A 15,657-nucleotide genomic window follows, 5' to 3' on the forward strand; every position below is an offset into this window, starting at 1 on the left:
GATTTGGATCGTTATAGCATTAACAATACACTATTGGAATTTGTCAAAAGAAACAGGCTGGGCCAGGGAAAAAATTCATAGTCCGATACAAAAACTACAAAACTGGGCTAGGCAACAATCCATGTGATTGGTTATTGGAACGCCAGTTCACAATTTTAGCCAATCACAACGTTCTATATAAGAACGAGTCACTAACAAAAAAGAATCGAGTTTTATAGTGGAGTCGATTCTGATAAGTAACTACTAGATTTATAGAGAATCTTTTGGAGTTGACTCCACAATTGTTTTCAGTCGATTTCAGTTACTCTGATAGCATAGGGACGTTCACACGCAAGATGGCTGCCAAAATGTATTATTTTTAGTTAAAGATGAATATTAGTCTAGTCATGTCATCTCAACACGGAGGCCCCCCACGACGCACTTGAGCAGCCCGTAAAATAATTCAGCGTTTATTTCTTCTGATATGACTGGAGATATGACCTGTCATCTCATGTAAGTGAATATGAGTAAACTGTTTTTTTCAAAATACTATCACTCCAAAAACACCTTCGTAAGCGAACCACCAATTTCGGGGATGCTATCTGTGAAATAAAATATAATAGAAAGTCAAGTCTAAGTTAGCCCAACTCAGAAAAGGTTTGCGTGAGAACAGGAGAGTCGATCCTCCTACTTGTTAGTCACACGAGTCGACTCACCTTTTCTAAGATACATCTGTTTATTTGTAGTAAGGAAGTAACTCATATGTGACCTTGGAAAATCTGGAATCTGAGGGTGCAAAAAATCAAAATATTGAGAAAATCGCCTTAAAATTTGGCCAAATGAAGTTCTTATAGCAATGCATAATCAGAAATTAAGTTTTTATATATTGACGGTTGCTGCTTATGAGAGGTTTTGTGCTCCAGGTGCACTTGTATATTTGTATATGTAAAACTAAACTTCCTAGAAGACAACCTATGTGTGCATTTCATAGACCAAGTGATAAATATGCATTTAATAGACCAAAAAAAAAAAAAAATGTAGGCACTTGCAGAAAGTGATGAACATAGTGCTGAACGGTTGTTATTTAAGTACCGCTTTGTAGCCTCATATTGATCACTATATTGGATTGAATGGGACTAGCACAGCTTCTCCAGTAGGACCACTCCAATGGGATCCTGTTTTCCATCATGTAAGGCTGGAAACATAATCCCTGTGACCTTTCACATGCTGCTTTAGCTGTTCGTCATGCTCATGGATATCTAGATAGTCAAGACTCTTGTCATACAAAAATTGATAATCACTCAAATGGCCCATTTATCCCTTTCATGATTGATTAAATTGCCTCAAGGTTTAATTGCGATGAGGGGAAAAAACTATAAGAAGTGCGATTTACAGCCTGTATGTGTTTTCCAAGGGGTGAATCTCACAAATATGGAGGGTTAATGATTACACTGAGTCATGTAGTAGACTATCTGCTCCCTAGATTAATGATTGACCTACAACTTGCGCACTTTGAAATATGTTAAGCAAACAAAATCACGCAGATTAAAGATTTCTTCAAGCAAGTTCAAGGCATCTGCAGTGCAGTTTGTCTGACTGTGACAATTGTTTTTAGCACAACACCAAAAATGGTAATGGTTTTTAAAATGGTAATTTATTATAATTACAATGATTAAAGGGATAGTTCACCCAAAGTATGTCCAAATTCAAGTACCCACATGAACTACTATTTTTACTAGAACATACTTTTTTAATGGTCGCAAATGTAGTACCTACTAGACTTTCATCATTTACTGTGACTGTCATCAGTTCCATACTTGTATGACTTTCTTCTGCAGAAATCAAAAGAGAATATTTTGAAGAATATTGGAAACCAAACACATTAATGACTGTTGACTTCCACTGTTTGGACAAAAAACATTTATTTTGAGACATTTCCCCAAAATAACCACAGGAGAACAAAAGTCAAACAGGTTTGGAATGACTTGTGTATGAGTAAATGACGACAGAATTTTTGTTTTTGGGTAAATTATTACTTTTAAAAGTTCTTAGTTATGACTCCACAAATCACAATAACAACAAATGATGTCAATTATACCGTGCTTTTTTTCTTTTAGTTCCTGCTTCTCGTTGTTAGTCACTGATATGATCCAATTACTAAATTAAATTAAATTCAAATCCACCACTATTGTAAGCATAATAACTCAAGCCACACTACAGTCAAAAGTGGCGTAACCCGCCTAAGGTGTGACGCCTTCCCATGTAGAAATGGATAGGACTCCACCCCAGCGCTATCAACCCCACCCCACGAAAGCAGCCGGCTACAGGTAGGTGGGAGCTGGAGAACACACACAGGTGAAATGTTGCTTGACGGGTCTGATGGGAAACAAAGCTTACGTAGCCAGCACAGATACTGAAAGACTGACAGCTCTCTTTCTCTCTCTCTATCGCTCTCTCTATCTCTCTCTCAGTCAGGAGGAGTCTATATGGGACGCTGTCACTCTGGAGTTGTCTGCACACTGGAGGGCTGTGTTTCTACTGACCTCTGCACATTGGAATACTGAGCCTATTTTTTTCCCTATCTCTCTCTCTCTCTGTCTCCGGTCTCATCCGGGGGAAGGAATTCTGGCAGAGCTGTTGAAGGGAACTTTTTTTCATTGTTCCCCTCTTTTACACACACACACACACACACACACACACACACATACCACGTCTCTTCTCCTTTGGTGTGTAGCCTGCAGTGGTTGATAGTGTTTGTGTGGACGTGTGGCGTGGACAGTGAAAAGGAGACATGCTGCAAAATGGCATGGCCGGTGCCATCAGCACCACAGCCACCACTGAGATACCAGACCTCAATGAGGTAGGAAACACTCATTCATGTTTTCTTGCTCTTTTGAACTTTGTTTTCCTGACTATAAGTGATTGTCAGAGAGGCGTTTGTTTGCCTTTGTTTGGTTCGGTTTCTGTCCTCTGTGTCTCTCGGCTGTGACTTACGCATTGGACTGTGCCCTAATGGCTCGTCCATATCCAGGCTGATCGAGCGCTGTTGAAGTGTGTGAGGCAGCGTTGTGTTGTTCAGAGAGGGGCCTGTAATAAGAGTCACTGTCCGGGAAGGCAGGGCCCTGTCATGTTTATTTTATCAGGGCCTGGCGCACAGCCACTGTTGCTGTGGTCAGCTGCCATTCAGAGACATTCATACAGCTAATCAACTGACACCCTCTCAGATGGCGCTAACTGGCGGAAAGGGCATCAAACCGCTGAGAAACACATTTTTGACTAGTAGTTATTGATTTGAATCAAATAGATGGCCACATCGGAAGTGGTTAATCATTGAAGCCTTTATGGGCAGTCATATTTTAATACAGTTTTGTTATTCTAACTGTCTCAGTGATAAAAATCACTTAGAGTAGCATGTTTTTTTCTTTTGACATTTCTCTTAATAGATAAGTGTTATCTTTGACAGGACTTAAAGTTTTTGTTTTGGTTTCAGTGAAATTGCTTCCATTTTATCTTGAGATAACAATCATCAGATTGTCTGCCTAATTAAACCTTTTTGATTGTGGCTAATTGTTGTTTGCTTGTTTCTCTGTGTGTATGTGTGATGTCTATCAGAGGAGAATCAGGCGTCTCAGATTAACCCTCCGGTCTGAGGACAGTCCAAAATCCCAGAATGAATCCGTCAACTCTGTAAGTATCATTTTAGCATCTTTCAATAGACTCCTTGCTGTCAGACAGACTGGCGCTAGCCATCTTTTCACGTCATAATAAACAAACTTCCTCTTTTCACTGACTTCACTCAGTCCCCAATCTGTTTGACTAGCACCACAAATGACACGATGCTCTGATAACAGGATAAGCTCGATAAGATAACATAAATGACTGATTTCTTAAGGATATGACACATCAGGCTCTTGATCCAAGGTTATTAAGGTTATAATTGGCGTCACTGGTCCCTGAAAACACTCCTTAGGGTCAGTGGAAAAGATGTAGAAAACATTTTCTTGAATCTATATGACATTTTCAATTTCATTTAAATATATTGAGCTTTTTATTTAAAAAAAAAAAAAGTTTTTGCATTTTTCACTTTTTTGGATTTTTTGTTTTAATATTTTACCATTTTTTAAGATGGTTTTAGATCAAATAAATGCAAGCCTTGGTGAGCATAAAAGTCAAAAACATTAAAACTTTTGTGTGGTAGTGTGAATATTTACAGGGGTAGACAACATTTAAGCTAAGTAAGTGGCCGCTTAGGGCCCTGGAGAATCAGGGGGCCACATCTGATTGGTGAAACATATTTGCAGTATTGAGCAAATGTAGCCAATCATAGACATATCTGTTGATTTCTTGAAAGCAATGACCAGAAGTGTTTAAGTTAGAATCCACTCACCGCACAAAATGGCGAGTTTTTTGTCAAGTGCTAAGTTCTGCGAGCTCGGGAATCCTCTCATTATGTGTAGATATGATTTAAATGTAGATATGATATATGATATGATATATTTTTGCTTAATAATAGATTACATTTTCCCTACCGTATGCCTTCAGAACACTTGGAATATAGAATGAGTTGCATGGGATAATTTTATGTTTGTAAAAAGATTGAAAAATTTAGCAATTTATTAAATAGACAAGTGCAAGCATTTATTATTATTATAATTATTATGATTTTTCTTTTGATGACTTCTTTTGTGATCCGGAAATATAGCTTTAGAACAACTTCAGGTTGACTAAATTACTGGTTGTGAAGCAATAAATAGCCTAAACTATAAACTAGCAAGCGAGCAAGGTTAGGCGTAAAAGAGCACGTAGGGCCTAGTTACTGTGTTTGGGCCCCATACCTGGAATTTGCGTAGGGCCTCCAAATCACTAAGTCTGCCCCTGCATATTTATATTTTATATTTATTTATATTGTGTATATATATGACAAGACGACTGACAAAAAAATAAAACAAAAAATAATTATTGGCTTTAATTAAAGGATTTACCTTGAGGCTTAATTTTTAAGGATGTGAAAGATGGAATTTAAGTCTGTGAATTTTGGGTCAGTGTTTCAGAAAGATAAATCAGAGTCTGTGTGCTTCACTTTGCTCTGTCACTTCGTTTGAGTGTCATGGATCCATACCGCCAGCCCGTAACATGCCACACACCTTTACTGATAAAAAATGTGCAGATAAGCATGCATTCTTAGAACTACATGCAAAGATTTCATAGTTTAATTATGTCACTTTAATTACAAAGCCAATATGTTTAGAAACAAGTTAGGCTTCATGCAGATAAGTATTCTTGAGCGGCCCCCAAAGTTCAGAGTCACATGAAACAAAGCTCATGAATTTGAGTCACCTATTTACCAAGGGAGGTAAAGTTAATTTTAAGCTTGTTTGCATATACAGCTTAGTCTGTGTGACAAATTAATTTGTATATTTGACAGTAGTTGCTGCAAGTCTTCTACAGACAGTGGTGTGCTGGGAAAGAAATCAAGAGAGGTGTGTCTGCATGTACAGTACATGAATGATTTGATCTGTACCTTGGCCTGGAACTTGCACCCTGCAGCTCTTAGTCCTTGAAGTTCAACTGATATACGCCCTGTTTGGTCTCCGGTAGGAGCTGCTTTGGGAACATCAGGCACTTTCATAAGCCAGATACTAATGAGAAGTAGAAATCCAGGAGCTCTGCCAACACAAAACTGTTGATTGCCTTATCAGTGTCTATCTCATGGGAAGGGCCAGCTGTAGGCATTTTGCTGTGTGAAGCATCAATACACAAAACCCAGGCCTGCTTGATGAGCTGCCAGTGGCCAGTTCTATCTGGAATTTGGCGATTGGGCATATCAAGTGAGGGCAAAGATTTCCCCACACAGATTTTGCAGTCGGTTCAAGCTGGTCACACAAATTTGCCACACACCCCAACAGAAAGCTGCTTGGTTTGAAAGTTAGTGGTACTTCATACATTGCTTCATAATTGACAATGGACTATGGACTTTTTCTCCTTGTGAAATTTTACTGAAAATTTGCTAATGTAACTGCACATTTAACAACAAAGATGAGCTTCCATGGAGCTTTGAGAATATTTGGGAATATAACTTTTTAGCCTTTATGTTAATATTAATTAGTTGGCTATGCATAGGAAAACCTTCCAGGCATGGATATCTAATATCTGGGTGATGTCAGGATTTTTGCATTGATTTTGAATATAGAGGCTTTTCATATGTCGTCCTTTGCATCATAATTAGTGGCATACTGTAACTGTTCAAAAGTTGAAACCAGGTCAAAGGAAAACAAAATAATAAGAGGGAAAAGTACAGTCCGGATAGTTAAGTGAAAAAAATCTAGAGAGCATTTAATTTAACTGAGATATTCTATTACTGCCATAAAGACCTAAGACAAGAAACCATTGCAAAATTAAGATGGGTGTATGTGTAATCCTATCCTCTATGGGATACTAGTCTACCTGTGGTCTGAATTGCCCGAGTTACACCTGTTGGATTACAGGAAGGCCTGAAATTCACGTTGACCCAGGGCCAGTTTTTCTCATAAAAGCATCTGTGCTAAATGGCACAGAATGACAACGTAACTGGTCTCAGCAAAGCTGGAGTGGGTAGCGGTGACAACACCACCCACTGCATGCAAACAGATATACTGTTCTGTACACAGATGCTAGACTTGAGTTTACACCCTCGAACACATCTTTATACAACAACAATAGAGCTCATTGAATAGTGTTCAGTTCTGCCAGTAAGATTATGTGAGCGAGGTACAATATGAAACGGGGAAAACACATGCTTTTATTACTTGGGCTAAGATGACAGATATGTAGTTCTATATTAGTATATTAATATCGTGCACAGAAATATTGTCAAAATGAGCATGAGTTTAATGCAGCTGCACTTTGTTAATGTTGTCTGTTTAGGCACTTTTAATGGAAGTACATTGTATGCAGAGAATACATTTCTCACGTTGTTTACAACAGCAACTGTATCTTCTAGCATATGGATGGTGCATATAGCGAATTTACTCGAGAAAAGATTTTTGATATTTAATTTAAAGTTTACCCAAACTTTTTACTCACCTTCATGTTGTTTCAGATCCATAATACTTTTGTTCATCTTTGAAACAAATGAAGATGTCTTTATTTTAAGATTTCTTTTTGAATTATAGAATGTCTTTACAGTTTTTTCCACAATTTTATTTTGAAGTTAAAAAGTAACTTTATGGACAGAATTCTTTCAGGTTTCATCAAAAATATCTTAATTTGTGCTCAGAAGATGAACTAAAGTTTTAATGATTTTGAAATAAATGATGACAGAACTGTTTTCAACATTTTAAATAGGTCTCCCCTGTTTGACTGCCTCAAATTTAATCTCATGGGCTTGTGTTTTTGTGGGTTATCTGTCAAGTTCAGTGAAGTCCAGCGCAGAAGGCCATGAACAACACTGGCATCATTGTTCTGTCTTATCTCCACCCACTCCCACACATTGCTCCCCTTCAGTCAGAATCAGAGAGAAACATTAATCATGTTTTCTCAACATCTAATTCTCTATTTTAATGAAGGAAGCTGAAGCTCTGTGTTTTGTTTAAGAGTTCTGAGGAGGTGTGGTCATGACATGAATGAGATTACAGTTCTGAGAAACTATGTCCTGAGAAGAGAAAGGGGAATACCGCATCCTGAGTGTGATCACAGCTGGACTTCATCAGTGTTGTTCCACCTCAGTACAATGTGAAAATAGCACACATGGAAAAGATGGAATATGGTTTTTCATAAACAGGAAAGCTTTTTAGAAGTAATATTTAATTGTTGCATAAAGATATTTGGCAAGGGCAAAACCTCTGATAACGCCTTCACCTCAGCAATCTGTGAACACAACATCGGTTGTCCAAGTATCACCCCAAGCATCAACATGTCTGAAAAATTTCATTTGACCTATGAAAATAATATATTTTACATCACAGGGTGAGAAAATGCTCAATGGTTCCTGGAAAAAGAAAAATGGGCTCATGCAGAGAGAAAGACCACCTGGGAGAGAATCCCCTCGACAAGAAGATAAGGTATGACGGCCTCTGAGAACACAAGCAAACCCGAATACCATTACCTATGTCAAGATTAATAATCTGATTCTTCTAATATTTACCTGACAAAAATTTGGAGTTGGTAAAAAAAATATATTTTTGAAAGAAAGAAATTAATACTTTTATTCAGCAAGGACACATAAAATAATAGAAAGTGACAGTAAAGGTATGTATAATGTTACAAATTCTTTCTATTTAAAATAAATGCTATTCTTTGGAACTTTCTATTCATCAGAGAATCCTGAAAAAAGTATCAAAAATATTAAGCAGCATAACTGTCTTTAACATTTATAATAACAAGAAATGTTTCTTGAGCACCAAATCAGCATATTAGAATAATTTCTGAAGGATCATGTGACATTGAAGACTGGAGTAATGTTCAGCTTTACAATCTCAGGAATACATTTTAAAAATAAATTAAAATAGAAACAAAATAATAATATTGCTGATTTACTGATCAATAAATGTAGCCTTGGTGAGCATATGAGACATAAAAAACATAAAAAAAAATCTTACTGACCTAAAATTTTGAATGATAGACGACACTGTATTTTTCCATTGGATCCATTATATAATGCTGTACTTTTGGAACATAATAGACTACATATGTTTTCAGTATATGTTTGAATGTTTTTGTGTCACCCGGTAATATTATCAGAGTAATTTTATCTATGATAGTGATGGAGTTTAAAACACAGGTGCCAGTTTCCCAAAAGATATTTGAGTTCAGTATGTTATTGTTTGCAAAGCAAGCATGAGCTGAGGTGTATCAGCACAATATGGCTGCAGGGCTTCTTTGCACAGTAAAATGCTTGTTCACTTATTAAACATGTCACAAAAGAGCTTTCTTAAACCATGCAAAACATGAAATATGACTCCTTTAGACACTAAATCTTAAAGACATAAGTGACCTAGTGTAAAAAGGTCCCAGAATCCTGCAGCAGAATCAGAATAAATTGTAAGGCCATTGGTCCTCATCGCTGTGCCCTTGAGCGAGATCTTCTCAGCTGTAGTTGCTCTTGGGGTTTGCTATTATAACACCTTTTTCACTTTACTTTACTTTCCCTTTGGCGTTGTCAAGAAAGAAATATTTTCTCTGTTTACTTTCACTATATAATGTTAACACAGCAGCATTCCAAGTTTCAAGTTCCCTTTTATATATTCATGGTGAACCTGTAGAAATAAAAGTGTTTTTTTTTTCATTCTTTCCGACTGACATGCAGAAATATGATACCCTCGCTGAGGACTATTCTGAGTGTCTGTATCCCAACCTCTCATTGTGAACACTCAGCAGCAATGCATCTAATACCAGGGCATGCAAATATAGTCTGTCAATCTTATTTATCAGCCATGATGTTCCAATAGGTGTACACACACAGCGGTGACATTGGTCTTCACAGCTGTTAACACAACAGTGTCACACTCTCCCTTTAAACACATTGACAAGCTGAAATCTGAGCCCTGTGGTCCTATTCCCCCAGCACCCTGTGACCAATGGCATCAGTCGGGAACGAGTTTATGGCGTGGTGCAGAGCACAGGCACCAGCCACCAACAGGAAGTGATGGCACGCGAGTTGTCTGTCAGTCACCTGAGGGATGAGATGAAGTACATCAGAGAGGTAAACGCAGAGACTTTTCTTTTGGTACCTAGCTAACTAGAAGACTAGTTATTGCTTAACTAGTTAGCATGTTATTCAGGAATGTACATCCAAGTAGAGAACTAAAAAACATCTTTCTTTTCTCATAGGTACGTGACTCGTTGGAAAAAGTCAGAGAGCGCATGTATGGCCAGTTTGGAGGGATGCAACAATCAGTGCAAAAATTATCCCAGGAATTAAAGGTGAGCAAAATACAGCCAGAATATTATCTGCCACCAAACCTTACCCTGTCATTTTGCATTTTATAGTGGTATGACAAGTTCTCAATGTGCTGACTGTGTTTGTCCCAGGCAGCCAACTCTAATAAGCATTACCTTGAATCAGAGGTGAGGACGAGAACGGCAGCAATGGATAGTTTTGACCAGATGAACAGCTCCCTCATATCAGCAAACATTGATCTACAGGTCAGCTGACAAAAGCTTGTTCTGTCCATTTTTTAAACCAGGTTAATTTTTGAAATTTTTTAGTCAACTTTTGAATGTAAATGTGTCTTTAGAAATCATTGCTGGAAAGCTGTCAAAATCGTGTGGGGAACAGAGATGATATGAGATCTCTGCGCAGCTCATTGGAGAAGACAGAGGAGAAACTCAAGGAAACGGAAAGACAACTAGCATCAGCACAGGCTGAAAACCGCTCTCTCAAAAATCAGGTGCACACACAAACAGCTGTTACACAACACTATTATTATCATTCAACCCTTCATATTACAGACATCCTAATACCATGGTACTTTGGACTAAATTTCCCCCCTTTTTCTTATAATTTTTTCTAATTATTGTATGTACAGTTTTTAAACCTCATATTAATTGAGAGACTACTACACTATTTAAAATAAAGGTTCTTTATTGGCATCTATGGTTCCATGAAGAGCCTTCAACATCCATGGAACCTTTCCATTGCACAAAAAGGTTCTTTAAATTATTAAATGATCTGGATCTTTTAAAAAATGTTCACTGAAAGGGTATTGGGGTTCATCTATGGCATCACTGTGAAAACCTTACTCCTTTGAAACCTTTATTTTTAAGACTGTACTGTACACAGAATATTTGTACTTAAAAGTTAATAGTAGTTAAAATTTCAAAAGTAGAAAATAATTTGTCATACACCAGAGCTATTTATGTAATCTTTACTGCTAAAAGGTGATTCAGAAATACATAAACATTTTCTTATTGATTTGTTTTATTTAATACACATATTGTAATCAAATTATAATATCAGAACAATAACTTGATTAAAAGGATAGTTGTCATTTTCAGAATATCCATTCTTTCTAAAACCCGATGCTTTTGTTCTCCAGCATGTATTGAGATCTAAACATCCAAGGAGGAAACAATGGATTTCAGTGAATTTGTTTGAAGTTAAAAATGTCACTTTTTTACATAAATAACATGGTTATTAACATGTGACAACTAAATAGTTTTTTGTATGTAGGTGGAGACTTCTCAGGAGGCCAAGACTCGAGCATTGAAAGAGCTGAGTGCAAAACTACAAAAGCAATATGAGGAACAGCTGCAGGAACAGCAGAGGAAATACAGAGAGGAGATAGAGGCTCTGCAGGTACAGATATAACCAAACAAACAGACACTCACAATGCTTTACTGTCCAACAAGTTCAGCAAGAACTGCACTGCATGATAATGTGACAAATGCATTAGTTTTAATGTGTGTGACTTTTGAAAGCCTCTATAGTCGTGCTGTAAAAAGACTACATTTGTATTATACTTCACAAGCAGGGTGTAAGGATTCCAATCTCATAACAGGAAACATCTGTAGTTATTCACAAGGGAAGAGAAAAAAAACGTTTTCGAAGTAAGGGTGCCACCTTGTGGTAATAGTGAAGATTTCTGAGAGAATGATGATAATGACTGATGAATGGTTTTGACCTGTGTGTCTGCAGGCACAGCTTGATGACTACATGAGGAGGCTTGAGGAGGCAGAGAGGAATGCTCAGATAGCTGAGGCAAAGATCGCTGAAAGGGATCAAAGAATTACAGAGGTGGAGAGGCTACTAAACTGTATGGCTCAGGTAAATAATATCAGTGGGCTCAACCTTTGCCTGTTACCTTGAAGGAAACTTTTTATTCAACACATGTCTCTTTATAACAGGAAAAGGGTGACCTGATAAAAAAGCTTTGTGAATGTGAACAACGCTTACGTGGTTTGGACGAAACTGATCATGCAGATAAAGCTGTGGCCAAACAGTAAGACATTTATTGTATACCTACAGTATAATAAGTTAGCAGTTGAAACCAATTGTGATGTCATATTTCTGTAATTCAGGATGGTTTCAGTGGACAGCTTAAAATCTGTAACAACCAGATACCATAACTAAGTATAAGTATAAATATAGAAGTAGGACTAAGAAAAAGAATGCATGAATTTCTGTGATTAATATTTGCTTTTTGATGCATTAGAAGAAACTTAAGTTAATGGAACATTCCTTTTTCATTTTCTGAAGTTGCTATGCTACTTGAACATCTTCATCTTCATGTTCCTTACATCCTTGATACCTTATTGAAAGAGGCAGAAACATTTATTATAATGGGTTTGTGCGAATATTGTTTAAGGTTCACTTAAATTAGTAGTTGTTCTATTTTCAATGTTATGTAATTGTAAATAAATGATAAATAAAAAATGGTCTAACAATTTGTAGTTTAGGCCTTGTCTTTAATTATACTGTAATGATGAATGGCTATAATTATTGATTTTGTTCAAACAAATAAATAAATAAATCATCAGTTTTGGTATCAGTAAGTGATACTGACCTTCATTCATAGTATTTAATATAATGAATATTTAAAATATTGTTTTAAAATACTGTCTCTCTGTTGTTTATACATTAATTTGGAGATTCAGTGAGAAAATACATTTATGTTTACAAATTCTAATGGTAAGTTTAATCATGATTAATTACACAAACTTCTGCAATGAATTTGTTTTTAGGTTTGTTTTTCCCTCTCAAAAGTCTTAATTTTGTCCCCTCAGAAAAAAAAGCTCCCAGTAATACTGATGGCCAATAATACTGCATTGTATTTCAGCATTGTTTTGCATATATTATATCTCTCCTAAGCAAAATGTTCTTTCTCAGGTCTGAGCAGCTGAATGCTGAAGCAGCAGAACTGAAAGAGCGAATTAAGCATCTCAACGACATGGTGTTCTCTCAACAGAGGAAGGTCAAGGCCATGATAGAGGAGGTGACGATTTACAGAGACTGTTTGTTCTGCTCATAAAGAGAATACCATGTACACAAAATGTCCTTTCAAGAAGACATGACACAATTATTGTAATTTAATCTTTTTAATTATAAAACAAACAAACAATTTTGCAGGTTGAAACACTGAGAACAAAAGTTGCACAGAAGGATATGTTAATCGCTGAGCTGCTGGACAGGATTGCCATTGTGGAGTGTGAGGTAAGAGCTACTGTTTCCATGTAGCCAGCCGGATGTGATTTTTGCATGCCCCTCATCTTTACCAATCTAAAAAGACACAAATTGGTTGGAATAAGCACGCTGAATGTGACTATTCCTGATTGCTATTCTGTCAGCTGGGCTCTTCGAGTCCTTTTGGTTGTCATTCAGATTTCTCACACATCTAAACCGAATCGGTCTTTGTCCAGTGTCCTCTTTATATGTGAAATTAATTCTCTACTTAATTTCCCATGCCTATGGTCTGACTCTGTCCTTTGCTTTGCTTCTTTTCCTAGAATAATGAGTTAGGAGACAAGTTGAAGTATTTTATGTCTATACAGAGTGCATCTGAGACTAAAGTTGCCACCAGGGACATTGGAGTTGGTTGTGACCTCTCCATTAGGTAATGAGCACAAGATCACCTTGCCATAAGAAATTTAAAACTGCTTTTGAGGCCTCGGCTTTACACACATGCTCTTCCTGTGTTCATAGATCTGAGGAGCCGCCACATGTCGCTCCTGTCCAACCCAGCCCCATCCCATCGGCCCCAAGATCCCCTAGCAGACTGAACTATAGCCTTCTTAAATACACTCCTGGTCAGTACAGCTCAATGCTGCGCTCCAGTGCAGTAAATACACAAGAAACTGCGACCAGTCCCACACAAACTTCAAGTTATGTTCAGACCAGCCATGAAGACGGGGACTCCAAATCTCCAGCAGCCTCAGAACTGTCCTCTACCACCAGTCCTAGAGCGAGGACCAGCCCGTCACAGATCTACACTCCTTTTATGAAGCTGATGGAGATAAGCGCTAAAATAAACATGGACTGAATGGAGTTTTACTGAAATGGCAGCAGCAGAAGCTTATGGAACATGAAGTATTGTTGTTTTGTTACAGTTTATGTAACATTACAGTATATGTAAATAACCTATTGATCTGTGAATAACTTATTTTGGTAGTATACTGTATACTTTTGCACTCTGTGTTGCTTTGTTTACCAAAAATCTAGTGATTTTAAGTGATAGCTTTCTATATTTTACAGTTATCTATTTATGTTTCCATTTTCTGAGACCATATTTCCATTTTCTGAGACCGTATTTAGATTATTTTCTAAAGTGTATTACACCAAATATTTTGTTATATACAAAAATCTCAAAAATAGGCTCTATATATGTGGGTTTCTTTCAGAAAAGGAATGATGGTAGCTATCAACTGGGATCACAGCTCAGTACTTTTTTGCTTCAATGTGTATTGATGTGTTTAAATGGTTGTTTTTATTTGTACTAAGAGAGTTGTTGACATTAGTGGTCTCACACTCTCAGTAGCACTTTCCCCCCGGAGTTACTGATGCAAAGACTCCAATTGACCTGATTTTTATGACTCGAAACAGTCCGAATGCCATTGTTCTAGACCAGAGTGCATTACTCTAGCACAGAGTGAAGACTGCTGAGAGGAAGCAGGCCTCTGTGGATTAATGTGTTTATGCACTTTTCTGAAGACTCGCTTCAGTTGCCAAAGATCACATCATCATTTATGATGACTGCAAATGAAGGTTTATAGACTACATTTGGTATTAATATTTTTTCACTCTCTGAGCACTGTATTTAAACATTACCGGGTATATTGTTTGAAAAATAAAATGTCCAAACCTACAACTTGGTTAATTTTTTGAACTAAGGTTATTATAGCTAAGAAAAGGCCCATTACAAGTACGAATGTTATTTTTATGTGTTAAATGATTGACATGAAAAAAAATCTCATTATTTTAATTTAAAATGTATTTTGTAAGATGCTAGGACATACACTTATTATTTATTATTCTTATATCTGAATCAGTCAATATTATTAAACAAAATAGGCGGTTTCCCTAGTGGAAATAAATATACTAAAATGTATTTAAAATACATTTATTTCTTGCAATTGTACTTTTAGTATACTGAACTGAACTGGTGTATTTAAAGTCTGCTAAATTGAATAACTAATTTTGTACTTAATGCACTTTGATTGTGTGGAAGTAGTGCTGAAGTCCAACTAAATATGTACTTAAGTATATTTGATTTTGTTAAAGTGGAACTATTGCAAGTATACTTCAGGTACACTTTAAAGATCTTGCATATATTATTCAAAGATCATACAATCCTCATCAAGAGTGACATTAAAACACCTTTTAGGCTTAATATTAAGAAATGTGCATTGTGCACAAGTAATACACAAGCAATATGTCAGTAAATATGTTAATAGAGTTTAACTATACTTAGTATGAAATTAATATATTTTAAATATATTAGTCTTTACTTTATCACTGGAAGAGTGTGCACGCGCCGCCCCACTCGTCATGGAGGGCTGTCGTCATGACAACCTAACATACCGGAAGAAGAGCACTAGCGTCATCGGTGAGCGGTTTTGATACTATTATTAATTCAGATCACTGCCGTGTTACAGTAGGATTATATCTTAAGTATTCAAAAAATATCTCTAATACATATTAAATAATCAGATTTCAACTTTTTTATTAGCACTTTCTAGGGAGGTCAAGAGAACTCGCATGTAATG

The 15,657-nt window shown here is 36.7% G+C and overlaps 1 protein-coding gene across 2 annotated transcripts; it reads left to right on the forward strand.

Moving 5' to 3' along the window:
* The first annotated feature begins 214 nt into the window (after positions 1–214).
* Positions 215–14,757, forward strand: LOC306842959 (myocardial zonula adherens protein-like). 2 transcript variants are annotated; one of them, XM_079374191.1, is made up of 16 exons: positions 215–492; positions 2,246–2,306; positions 2,451–2,839; positions 3,592–3,666; positions 7,923–8,018; positions 9,521–9,658; positions 9,787–9,879; positions 9,988–10,101; positions 10,194–10,346; positions 11,129–11,254; positions 11,594–11,722; positions 11,803–11,897; positions 12,785–12,890; positions 13,025–13,108; positions 13,402–13,508; positions 13,598–14,757. In XM_079374191.1, exons 3-16 carry the CDS (start codon positions 2,771–2,773, stop codon positions 13,932–13,934), a joined length of 1,722 nt encoding a protein of 573 aa, XP_079230317.1. In that variant the 5' UTR covers positions 215–492; positions 2,246–2,306; positions 2,451–2,770; the 3' UTR covers positions 13,935–14,757. The 2 variants fall into 2 exon arrangements, with proteins under 2 accessions (XP_079230317.1, XP_079230318.1); XM_079374192.1 differs by having other exon boundaries at positions 13,447–13,508.
* The last annotated feature ends 900 nt before the right edge of the window (positions 14,758–15,657 follow it).

Source organism: Barbus barbus (genome assembly GCF_936440315.1).
Source record: "Barbus barbus genome assembly, chromosome: 2".
Lineage (NCBI taxonomy): Eukaryota > Metazoa > Chordata > Actinopteri > Cypriniformes > Cyprinidae > Barbus > Barbus barbus.

Bases quoted from the DNA above. Each gene is read 5' to 3' on its own strand.
- LOC306842959 (XM_079374191.1), top strand. From the start codon at position 2,771: ATGCTGCAAAATGGCATGGCCGGTGCCATCAGCACCACAGCCACCACT. The intron at 3,667-7,922 runs GTAAGTATCATT...TTTACATCACAG, and splicing joins AGAATGAATCCGTCAACTCT to GGTGAGAAAATGCTCAATGG. The intron at 10,102-10,193 runs GTCAGCTGACAA...ATGTGTCTTTAG, and splicing joins CAGCAAACATTGATCTACAG to AAATCATTGCTGGAAAGCTG.